The following is a 13,007-nucleotide window of genomic DNA, read 5'->3' as shown; positions in this document are numbered from 1 at the left end:
ATAAGGCAGATGCCATAGTATCTTTTATGATCTGGCCTCAGGAATGATACATCATTGCTTCTTCCCAATTCTGTTTGTCATACAGAGCAACCCTCATGCAGTATGGGAGGGGACTGCACGAGGACGTGAATATCAAGAGGCAAGAATTGTTTAGGGCCGTCTTTGAGGCTAGCTGCCCCAGTATTAGAGCTTGTTTTGGAGGTTCTAGCAATGGAACGCAGCTGCTCATATATCCTTAGGCAAAGGACAGTACTCCTTTCTCAGGGAAGGTTCTCCTCTATCATATCAGGACAGGTTGTCCTCTTTGACTAAGTGTACAGCTTCAGGACGGATGCATGTGTGGAGTGGTGGAGGAAGGGGACACCTGCCTAGACAGCCAGATCACCTGAATCAACACTGGCCATCATTAGGATGATGGATGTTGCAGCCAGATAGTCCTCACATTCTGGCTGCCCCAATTTATGAAACAATAGCTTTGATTGCAGTAAAGTGATTTCCCCCTCCATGTCCATAAGACATGTAAAGCACAGTGCGTCAGTGTTCAATGTCTATGAATTCAAAAAAATTTCAAATGTTATCAAAAATCATAGTTTCGCCTCTAGCTTGAAAAAAAATGTATGTGTATATTTTTTGGTTCAAATTTTATGAATTTTCCTTTAATTTCTTATAGAACTACTTACTGTACTTTGGAGGTTGAGAAATACTAAAGATGCTAATGTTATCTTTAAGGACAAAGATTACTTATAGTGTTGTTATATTATTATGATTAAATTAAGATTTTATCCTAGATTTCCCTTTTATAAGAGTCATACTGCTGTGATTCAAGTCAGAAGATACTGCTACTAATAATTATAATCTATGGGAGTAAAGATCAATACGTTTGAACATTCCTTGCCATGCTAATAACATATAATATAGTTATGCATCCTACAGTTGAGACTCATGTTGTGAATGCTATCTGGACAGCAACTGTAAGTGCATTTTTAGTGATAAAGAATTGTACACTATGCTGTTTTCACAAGGCTTTCTTAAAAATTGAAATATGATTAACTTCCAGTTATCTGTGGATAGATAGCACCTTATAGTTTCTTCTATTTCAGCCTTAGCTGACTGCTTAAATGTTTTTTTCCTTTATCTTTATTGCTCATGTATCTATACCAGGGAATGGCCTGAGGCAGGTACTCAAACATTTGTTGGTTAAATTAAAAGAGAGTTACCTTGTAGTTGCTTTGACAAATCTTAAACTAGTATTCACATTTGTTGTCCCTAATTTAATTATTTATTGACATTTATTAATAACTGTTTAAAAACTCTAGCCCAGAAAGAAACAGACAAAAGCCTTTTTCACTAATTATTAGATCAAAGGACATCACTAAAGGTAACCACCATGGAATAGCATCTTGTGCTAGGAAAATTAACTAAACTCTCCAGCCGCATCTGAATCTGTGTAGTTTCCTGGTTCTCTCTGGAGGTTGTGAATTCTGGTGTCTTCCATTATGCCTGTATTTTCATGTGAGTCTGAATATATCTGTTAACCAAATAACTGCATTTTTTTTAAGCAACAGTCATCTTGTATCTTGGTTTCTCTAGTTTAGCAGCATGAATTCCTAAATTGATTAGAAAATTGGGTATTGGATTCTAGATTTTATTGTATCTTTAAACTGTAGTCCTTGATGGTCACTAAACTAGAATTTCTGTTTTTTTAACAGAACAATTACTGGAGTTTATGCACCAGCTTCCTGCTTTTGCAAACATGACCATGTCTGTAAGGAGAGAACTCTGCTCAGTGATGATTTTTGAAGTGGTGGAGCAGGCTGGAGCTATTATTCTTGAAGATGGGCAAGAGGTACGTTAGCAAATAGATGTTACACATTACTTGGTTATAGCAGCTAATTTTTAGAATAATTTTCATAAACTTGTGTAGATCTTGACTTTTAAAATTTATACAATTTTTTAAATGACTGCTGAGTTTGGGGTAGTTATAATTTCTGAAAAGATAAGTTTTGTTGTTTTTGCTTTATTTTGTCTTAATTTTGATTTCCTGGCAGTGGACCTTGCACAGAATAGATGTTCAGTAATTAATATTCATTGGACCAAATTTGTTTTTACTTCTCAAATTAAATTGTAAGACTTTAAAAAATTTTTCTTAATTATTGTTCTTTGTTTTGTTTATTTATTTTTTTCTTATTAGTCACCCATTTTATACACATCAGTGTATACATGTCAATAATTATTGTTATATTAGTATATTTATAACATTATTATTAAAATGTTTTTCAAGTATATAATCTCCTTATCCCTTTTTTATATTATACAGTTTTTTTAAAATGAAGGAAATGTATTGGTACCTGTGCCTCCTAGTAGACTGCTGTCAGTTGAGGCATTTATGTGGCAATTCTATTTTCAAAAATGCTTGGATGGCAACTTGCGGATGGGCGGAGGGAGGATTCAGAGGAAATGAAAAGTGTTACTGCTGTTAGGTAGCACTTTTTTCTTATCGAACTGATAAAAATTAATGGTGAGGTGTCAGTCAGTGCACATTGTCATATACTGCAGGTAGGAACATAAACAATATTTCTGGAAAATCATTTAGAAATTTTTAACATGGGCTTCAAAGTATTAACAGCCTCTAACCCATTATTCCCCTTTTGAATGTCTCTCCTCCAGGCACAATATAAAACTCAAAGAGTTATGCCAAAAGATATTCATTGCAGGATATATATAATAGTAAAAATTGGAAATGACCAAAATATATCCCCCCCCAAAAAACAGTGGTTAACTAAATTATTATATAGCCACAGGTTATAATATTATATAGGTTTTCAAGTTATTTTAAAATTTGATAGATATCTTTGAGGGCAGGGGCCTTAGCTCTAGCTTTGTCTACATGGCTTTCTCCCTGTATCCTAGAAATCGTTTGGCACATAGGATATACTAAAAAAAAAAAGTTTGATGAACAAATGAATATAGTATTAAATTTTTTTAAAAGGACAGGATAGTCTAAATAGTTCAACAGTATGAAATAATATAAACATGGGAGAGAAATACTAAACTTTTGATGACAACTGTATAAATAGTGGGGTTTTGAATAACTAGTTTTCCACAAATTTTATCTTCTTTTAATATTCCACAGTTCTGTCAGCAAAAATTTGTTGTGTGCCTACTTTGTGCTAGGTACACAGTGAGGATAGTGGTGGAAAAACCCAACACAGCCCCTGTCCTCAAGTAATATGTGTAATCCACAAATTCCACAATGAGTGTATTTTATATTTGAAATAACTAAAAAAATGAAACACAGTTTTGAAAAAATATTTCTTGTTGCCAGTGATTCTCCTTCAGAACTGATAATCCAGATTTCCCTTAAATCACATTAAAACTGATTCACATTAAAATTGAAAGTTTAGGCTAATAAAAGGGATACCATATGAGAACAAGTAGTCTTTCACTGATATACAATAGGCCTTAGAATATGTCTCCTTAGAGCATTAAATACTTTGGTATAAATTGAGAGCAGTATTTTCTTAACATTAGGAGAAATTTTCAATATTTTTTAAGATATGCCTTAAATAGTTAAATAGTTTTAATAGTTTTTCTAAATCACTAGCTCCCTTTTTTTTTTCTTTCTTTTGAATGTTTGCTATGTGCCAGACACTATTCTAATCACTTGGTTTGTATTAAACTCATTTTTAATGGACACAAAAGTCCTGTGATAGGTAATGTTGTTATGCCCATTTTAGCAGTAAAGAAACTGAAGCCTAGGGAGGTTAAATAACTTGCCCAGAGTCACTCAGCTAGTCAGTGGCAGATTCTGGATTCAAATTCCAAGAGCTGGTGGTCTTTTTTTTTTTTTGTATTAATGGGACTGTGCCGTTTGTAGCCTTTTATTTTTTTATTATTTTATTTTATTTATTTTATTTTTGGCTGCGTTGGATCTTCGTTGCTGCACGCGGGCTTTCTCTGGTTGCAGTGCGCGGGCTTCTTATTGCAGTGGCTTCTCTTGTTGCGGAGCACGGGCTCTAGGCACGCGGGCTTCAGTAGTTGTGGCTCACGGGCTCTAGAGCACAGGCTCAGTAGTTGTGGCGCACGGGCTCAGTTGCTCCGCAGCATGTGGGATCTTCCCAGACCAGGGCTCGAACCCATAGTCCCCTGCATTAGCAGGCGGATTCTTAGCCACTGCGCCACCAGGGAAGCCCAGAGCTGGTGGTCTTAACCGTAACAGTTACTGAGAGTCCCTGATTTCATTTGGTGACTAAAAGAAGAAAGAGTAAAATAAACTTTAGTGGTTGGCTTAACAAGAATAGGGTGTTACTGACAGAGTATTAAGTAATATAATCAGATCTTCTTTTTTCTTTTTTAAATTATACGAGTTCTATATATTGATTATTTTTCAAAGTTAACATGTAACCCTCTTTTCCCAAAGGTTCTTAAAACCTATCTTTTTCTCTATAGCTTGACTCATGGTATGTTATTTTAAACGGCACTGTAGAAATTAGTCATCCAGATGGAAAAGTTGAAAATCTCTTTATGGGAAATAGTTTTGGAATTACACCCACTCTGGATAAGCAGTACATGCATGGAGTTGTTAGGACTAAAGTAGACGATTGTCAGGTAAGCTTATCTCTGCTCATGTACTCTTGTTTCTTGATTTTAAATGGCTGAGCTTTTTTTTCCTTCCCCAAAATAAAATAGCTTGATTTGAGAATTGGGAGTTTGAAAAGCTCACAGTTAATAAAGGAAACTAGATTTTATATCGGACTCAAATATTTGTGGAATGAACAAACTATACATATTTTAAAGAGAATACATCTAAATAAATGTTGGTTTGTTAAATTTCTATCTGATATTAGCCAGCTCAGTCTCTTTTTTGTTTTTTTTTAATAGAGGAAGAAATAGGAACTTCTGAGTTGTTTGTTTCTTACTCCTGCTTCATGTTTTCTTTTCATAGTGTCAGTTTTGCGAGAAGTAGATGCGCACTTCTCCTTTTAGAGCAGAATTCAAATGGATTTAATTTCTTTCGTCTCTTTGTGCATGAATTATTTATTTTATCTTGATTTTTGTTAAGGAATGAAGGGATGAAATAAAAACTTATGCCACTTGAGTTCTCACCTTTGTGCTCTGCCTTGGTGCATAGTGATATATTTATGTATTATAGGTTCATTAATTGTCCCTATGTTGTTCTCGGACAGTTTGTCTGCATAGCCCAGCAGGATTATTGGAGAATTTTAAATCATGTGGAAAAAAATACCCATAAAGTTGAGGAAGAGGGAGAAATTGTTATGGTACATGAGCACCGTGAACTAGATCGCAGTGGAACCAGGAAAGGACACATTGTAATCAAGGTGGGTATTTTTTACTTATTTTTCTTGTTATTGATAGAATAAAGCTTTCATCTTGCTTAAAAGATTTTGAACCACTTTTTGAGTAGTGCAAGATAATTCATTAACTTTGGGATCTAGTGTAAATAAATGTGTTAATTCTTCTGACTTTTTCTAAGTTGGCTTTTACACATTTTATTGAGGAAGGGTAACATTGCCATTTAATATCAGTATGGAAGGATATTATTTAGAATATACCAGTCAAAATTTTCCTTCTCAAATTTATTGTATGATCCATTGATAATGGGAGTGAATTTCATCAAAGATAGCAATATTTAGAAACAAAACAGAAATTGAAAGGACCAACCATAAATGCATAAAGAATCCTAGATGAGTGCTTACTAGATCTCTGTGGCATGGAAATAGACATTAACTTCTCTGAACCTCAATTTTCTTATCTGAAAATGGGCATGATATGGCAGGGCTTTATTAGGGCTAAATGTGGCAAATCAAAAGCCTTAGCATGCTATAGAGTCTGAGTATTACTACCCATACTGTTTTCCCTTCTCTAATTCCCTCTCTCCCCTATTCCTTGCCCCTTTGCCTTCCACTCTCCCATCTCCCTGTCTCTTTTTTTTTTTTTTTTTTAATTTTATTTATTTATTTATTTATGGCTGTGTTGGGTCTTCGTTTCCGTGCGAGGGCTTTCTCCAGTTGCGGCAAGTGGGGGCCACTCTTCATCGCGGTGCGCGGGCCTCTCACTATCGCGGCCTCTCTTGTTGCGGAGCACAGGCTCCAGACGCGCAGGCTCAGTAATTGTGGCTCACGGGCCTAGTTGCTCCGCGGCATGTGGGATCTTCCCAGACCAGGGCTCGAACCCGTGTGCCCTACATTGGCAGGCAGATTCTCAACCACTGCGCCACCAGGGAAGCCCTCCCTGTCTCTTTAATGACATGTAGATGTAAAATAGAGCAATTCTAGTTGCAAGAGAGGAAGTAAATGCATGACCTTTTTTTCTTTTCAAGCAAGTCTTGGTTGCAAAATAAGTATATGTGTTGTTTTTCATTATAAGTGCAGAAGCTTATTTAACAATAAGAGGGACTGGTGTCAGATAAGATATTCCTCAGGAGTCAGGCTATTCCTCAGCACTGTCTTTTTCTTTTCCTAATTTGATAAGCGTAAGCTTTCCATGCAGAAAAAATTGAGTATATGTGTGGACTGCCATAGACTATCGTTTTATGAAGGCTCATGGTGAGCCTTATATTTTTATAATTTCTTTTTTCTTTTTCTTTTTTTTACAAACTTATTTATTTATTTTGGCTGCATTGGGTCTTTGTTGCTGCACGCGTGCTTTTCTCTAGTTGTGGCGAGCAGGGGCTACTCTTCGTTGCGGTGCACAGACTTTTCATTGCGGTGGCTTCTCTTGTTGTGGAGCACGGGCTCTAGGCGCATGGGCTTCAGTAGTTGTGGCACGTGGGCTCAGTAGTTGTGGCTTGCAGGCTCTAGAGCACAGGCTCAGTAGTTGTGGCGCACGGGCTTAGTTGCTCCGCAGCATGTGCGATCTTCCTGGACCAGGGCTCAAACCCGTGTCTCCTACATTGGCAGGCGGATTCTTAACCACTGCGCCACCAGGGAAGCCCTGTAATTTCAAACTTACAGAGGAGTTGCAAGAACAGTACAGAGAACACCCCTGACTCAGATTCCCCAACTGCTAACATTTCACTGCATTTTCTCCATTATCATCAGTCTTTTTCAACCGTTTGAGAGCAATCTGCAAAAGTGATGCCTCCTCACTCCTAAATGTTTCATTGTGTATTTCCTAAAAGCAAGAACAGTCTCCTGTATAAACACCATAGAAACCTTCAAGTTAGGAAATGTACATTGATAAAGTAAAACCATTCAGTCCACAGACGATATTTAGATTTTCACCAACTATCCCAACAATGGCTCTTTTTTCCTTTTTGGTTCAGAATCTCATCCAGGCACACAGTTTTATTTAGTTGTCATGTCACTTAAGTCTCCGCCAGGAACAGTCTTTCCCTATTCACGTTCTCAGTAGTTTTTTTTTTTTTTTTCAGTCATCAATTTTATACATATCAGTGTATACATGTCAATCCCAATCGCCCAATTCAGCACACCACCATCCCCACACCACCGCGGTTTTCCCCCCTTGGTGTCCATATGTTTGTTCTCTACATCTGTGTTTCAGCTTCTGCCCTGCAAACCGGTTCATCTGTACCATTTTTCTAGGTTCCACATACATGCATTAATATACGATATTTGTTTTTCTCTTTCTGACTTACTTCACTCTGCATGACAGTCTCTGGATCCATCCACGTCTCAACAAATGACCCAATTTCGTTCCTTTTTATGGCTTAGTAATATTCCATTGTATATATGTACCACAACTTCTTTATCCATTCGTCTGTCAATGGGCATTTAGGTTGCTTCCATGACCTGGCTATTGTAAATAGTGCTGCAGTGAACATTGGGGTGCATGTGTCTTTTTGAATTACGGTTTTCTCTGGGTATATACCCAGTAGTGGGATTGCTGGATCATATGGTAATTCTATTTTTAGTTTTTTAAGGAACCTCCATATTGTTCTCCATAGTGGCTGTATCAATTTACATTCCCACCAGCAGTGCAAGAGGGTTCCCTTTTCTCCACACCCTCTCCAGCATTTGTTGTTTGTAGATTTTCTGATGATGCCCATTCTAACTGGTGTGAGGTGATACCTCATTGTAGTTTTGATTTGCATTTCTCTAATAATTAGTGATGTTACAGCAAAGGAAACCATAAACAAGACCAAAAGACAACCCTCAGAATGGGAGAAAATATTTGCAAATGAAGCAACTGACAAAGGATTAATCTCCAAAATTTACAAGCAGCTCATGCAGCTCAATAACAAAAAAACAAACAACGCAATCCAAAAATGGGCAGAAGACCTAGATAGACATTTCTCCAAAGAAGATATACAGATTGCCAACAAACACATGAAAGAATGCTCAACATCATTAATCATTAGAGAAATGCAAATCAAAACTACAATGAGATATCATCTCACACCGGTCAGAATGGCCATCATCAAAAAATCTAGAAACAATAAATGCTGGAGAGGGTGTGGAGAAAAGGGAACACTCTTGCACTGTTGTTGGGAATGTAAATTGATACAGCCGCTATGGACAACAATATGGAGGTTCCTTAAACAACTAAAAATAGAACTACCATACGACCCAGCAATCCCACTACTGGGCATATACCCTGAGAAAACCATAATTCAAAAAGAGTCATGTACCACAATGTTCATTGCAGCTCTATTTACAATAGCCAGGACATGGAAGCAACCTAAGTGCCCATCATCGGATGAATGGATAAAGAAGATGTGGCACATATATACAATGGACTATTACTCAGCCATAAAAAGAAATGAAATGGAGGTATTTGTGGTGAGGTGGATGGAGTTAGTCTGTCATACACAGTGAAGTAAGTCAGAAAGAGAAAAACAAATACAGTATGCTAACACATATATATGGAATCTAAGGGGGAAAAAAAAAGGTCATAAAGAACCTAGTGGCAAGACAGGAATAAAGACACAGACCTACTAGAGAATGGACTTGAGGATATGGGGAGGGGAAAGGGTAAGATGTGACAGAGTGAGAGAGTGGCATGGACATATATACACTACCAAACGTAAAATAGATAGCTAGTGGGAAGCAGCCGCATAGCACAGGGAGATCAGCTCGGTGCTTTGTGACCACCTAGAGGGGTGGGATAGGGAGGGTGGGAGGGAGGAAGATGCAAGAGGGAAGAGATATGGGAACCTATGTATGTGTATAACTGATTCACTTTGTTATAAAGCAGAAACTAACACACCATTGTAAAGCAATTATACTCCAATAAAGATGTTAAAAAATAAATAAATTATCATCACCTATTTGGGGAAAAAAAAAATATATATATATATATATACAGATATAGGTATCAAAAGAACAAAATGAATATCATCTACGATCCGAGAGAGGGGAAAACAAAAATAATTAGTGATGTTGGGCATCTTTTCATGTGCTTCTTGGCCATGTGTATGTCTTCTTTGGAGAAATGTCTATTTAGGTCTTCTGCCCATTTTTGGATTCGGTTGTTTGTTTCTTTAATATTGAGCTGAATGAGCTGTTTATATATTTTGGAGATTAATCCTTTGTTGATTCGTTTGCAAATATTTTCTCCCATTCTGAGGGTTGTCTTTTCATCTTGTTTATGGTTTCCTTTGCTGTGCAAAAGCTTTGAAGTTTCTTTAGGTCCCATTTGTTTATTTTCGTTTTTATTTCCATTACTCTAGGAGGTGGATCAAAAAAGATCTTGCTGTGATTTATGTCAAAGAGTGTTCTTCCTATGTTTTCCTCTTAAGAGTTTTATAGTGTCCAGTCTTACATTTAGATCTCGAATCCACTTTGAGTTTATTTTTGTGTATGGTGTTAGGGAGTACTCTAATTTCATTCTTTTACATGTAGCTGTCCAGTTTTCCCAGCACCACTTATTGAAGAGACTGTCTTTTCTCCATTGTATATCTTTGCCTCCTTTGTCATAGATTAGTTGACAATAGGTGCGTGGGTTTATCTCTGGGCTTTCTATCTTGTTCCGTTGATCTATGTTTCTGTTTTTGTGCCAGTACCATATTGTCTTGATTACTGTAGCTTTGTAGTATAGTCTGAAGTCAGGGAGTCTTGATTCCTCCAGCTGCGTTTTTTTCCCTCAAGACTGCTTTGGCTATTCAGGGTCTTTTGTGTCTCCATACAAATTTTAAGATGATTTGTTCTAGCTCCGTAAAAAATGCCATTGGTAATTTGATAGGGATTGCACTGAATCTGTAGATTGCTTTGGGTAGTATAGTCATTTTCACAATATTGATTCTTCCAATCCAAGAACATGGTATACCTCTCCATCTGTTGGTATCATCTTTAATTTCTTTCATCAGTGTCTTATAGTTTTCTGCATACTGGTCTTTTGTCTCCCTAGGTAGGTTTATTCCTAGGTATTTTATGCTTTTTGTTGCAATGGTAAATGGGAGTGTTTCCATAATTCCTCTTTCAGATTTTTCATCATTAGTGTATAGGAATGCAAGAGATTTCTGTGCATTAATTTTGTATCGTGCAACTTTACCAAATTCATTGATTAGCTCTAGTAGTTTTCTGGAAACAGTGACAGTTTTACTTCTTCTTTTCCAATTTGGATTCCTTTTATATATTTTTCTTCTCTGATTGCCATGGTTAGGACTTCCAAAACTATGTTGAATAATAGTGGTGAGAGTGGACATCCTTGTCTCATTCCTGATCTTAGAGGAAATGCTTTCAGTTTTTCACCGTTGAGTATGATGCTTGCTGTGGGTTTGTCGTATATGGCCTTTATTATGTTGAGGTAGGTTCCCTCTATGCCCACTTTCTGGAGAGTTTTTATCATAAATGGGTGTTGAATTTTGTCAAAAGTTTTTTCTGCATCAGTTGAGATGATCATATGGTTTTTCTTCAATTTGTTAATATGGTGTATCACATTGATTGATTTGCGTATATTGAAGAATCCTTGCATCCCTGCGATAAATCCCACTTGATCGTGGTGTATGATCCTTTTAATGTGTTGTTGAATTCTGTTTGCTAGTATTTTGTTGAGAATTTTTGCATCTATATTCATCAGTGATATTGGTCTGTAATTTTCTTTTTTTGTAGTATCTTTGTCTGGTTTTGGTATCAGGGTGATGGTGGCCTCATAGAATGATTTTGGGAGTGTTCCTTCCTCTGCAATTTTTTGGAAGAGTTTGAGAAGGATGGGTGTTAGCTCTTCTCTAAATGTTTGATAGAATTCACCTGTGAAGCCATCTGGTACTGGACTTTTGTTTTTTAGAAGATTTTTAATCACCATTTCAATTTCATTACTTGTGATTGGTCTGTTCATATTTTCTGTTTCTTCCTGGTTCAGTCTTGGAAGGTTATACCTTTCTAAGAATTTGCCCATTTCTTCCAGGTTGTCCATTTTATTGGCATAGAGTTGCTTGTAGTAGTCTCTTAGGATGCTTTGTATTTCTGCAGTGTCTATTGTTAACTTCTCCTTTTTCATTTCTAATTTTATTGATTTGAGTCCTCTCCCTCTTTTTCTTGATGAGTCTGGCTAATGGCTTATCAATTTTGTTTATCTTCCCAAAGGACCAGCTTTTAGTTTTATTGATCTTTGCTATTGTTTTCTTTGTTTCTATTTCATTTATTTCTGCTCTGATCTTTATGGTTTCTTTCCTTCTACTAACTTTGGGTATTGTTTGTTCTTCTTTCTCTAGTTCCTTTAGGTGTAAGGTTAGATTGTTTATTTGATATTTTTCTTGTTTCTTGAGGTAGGCTTGTATAACTATAAACTTTCCTCTTAGAAGTGCTTTTGCTGCATCCCTTAGGTTTTGGATCGTCGTGTTTTCATTGTCATGTGTCTCTAGGTATTTTTTGATTTCCTCTTTGATTTCTTCAGTGATCTCTTGGTTATTTAGTAACATATTGTTTAGCCTCCATGTGTTTGACGTTTTTTTCCCTGTAATTAATTTCTAATCTCATAGCATTGTGGTCAGAAAAGCTGCTTGATATGATTTCAGTTTTCTTAAATTTACTGAGGCTTGATTTGTGACCCAAGATGTGATCTATCCTGGAGAATGTTCTGTGCACACTTGAGAAGAAAGTGTAATCTGCTGTTTTTGGACGGAATGTCCTATAAATATCAATTAAATCTATCTGGTCTGTTGTGTCATTTAAAGCTTCTGTTTCCTTATTTATTTTCATTTTGGATGATCTGTCCATTGGTGTAAGTGAGGTGTTAAAGTCCCCCACTATCATTGTGTTACTGTCGATTTCCTCTTTTACAGCTGTTAGCAGTTGTTTTATGTATTGAGGTTCTCCTACGTTGGGTGCATATATATTTATAATTGTTATATCTTCTTCTTGGATTGATCCCTTGATCATTATGTAGTGTCCTTCCTTGTCTCTTGTAACATTCTTTATTTTAAAGTCTGTTTTATCTGATATGAGTATAGCTACTCCAGCTTTCTTTTGATTTCCATTTGCATGGAATATCTTTTTCCATCCCCTCACTTTCAGTCTGTATGTGTCCCTAGGTCTGAAGTGGGTCTCTTGTAGACAGCACATATATGGGTCTTGTTTTTGTATCCATTCAGCAAGCCTGTGTCTTTTGGTTGGAGCATTTAATCCATTCATGTTTAAGGTAATTATCGATATGTATGTTCCTATGACCATTTCCTAATTGTTTTGGGTTTGTTTTTGTAGGTCCTTTTCTCCTCTTGTGTTTCCCACTTAGAGAAGTTCCTTTAGCATTTGTTGTAGAGCTGGTTTTGTGGTGCTGAATTCTCTTAGCTTTTGCTTGTCTGTGAAGCTTTTGATTTCTCCTTCTAATCTAAATGAGATCCTTGCCGGGTAGAGTAATCTTGGTTGTAGGTTCTTCCCTTTCATCACTTTAAGTATATCTTGCCACTTCCTTCTGGCTTGTAGAGTTTCTGCTGAGAAATCAGCTGTTAACCTTATGGGAGTTCCCTTGTATGTTATTTGTCATTTTTCCCTTGCTGCTTTCAATAATTTTTCTGTGTCTTTAATTTTTTCCAATTTGATTACTGTGTGTCTCAGCGTGTTTCTCCTTGTGTTTATCCTGTATGG

At 36.5% G+C, this 13,007-nt stretch overlaps 1 protein-coding gene across 6 annotated transcripts in view; it reads left to right on the top strand.

The window, feature by feature from the left end:
- Window positions 1–13,007, top strand: part of RAPGEF6 (Rap guanine nucleotide exchange factor 6) — a 231,694-nt gene that overhangs the window by 138,788 nt on the left and 79,899 nt on the right. For all 6 annotated transcript variants that reach the window (XM_007188521.2, XM_007188525.3, XM_007188519.3 and 3 more), the window contains 3 exons: window positions 1,710–1,846; window positions 4,450–4,608; window positions 5,187–5,339. In XM_007188521.2, the coding sequence (XP_007188583.1) occupies window positions 1,710–1,846; window positions 4,450–4,608; window positions 5,187–5,339 (449 nt within the window). The remainder of the gene's footprint in view (window positions 1–1,709; window positions 1,847–4,449; window positions 4,609–5,186; window positions 5,340–13,007) is intronic.

The sequence above is a fragment of the Balaenoptera acutorostrata genome, chromosome 2 (assembly GCF_949987535.1).
Source record: "Balaenoptera acutorostrata chromosome 2, mBalAcu1.1, whole genome shotgun sequence".
Classification (NCBI taxonomy): domain Eukaryota; kingdom Metazoa; phylum Chordata; class Mammalia; order Artiodactyla; family Balaenopteridae; genus Balaenoptera; species Balaenoptera acutorostrata.
This window is presented reverse-complemented; position numbering and strand designations above follow the sequence as displayed.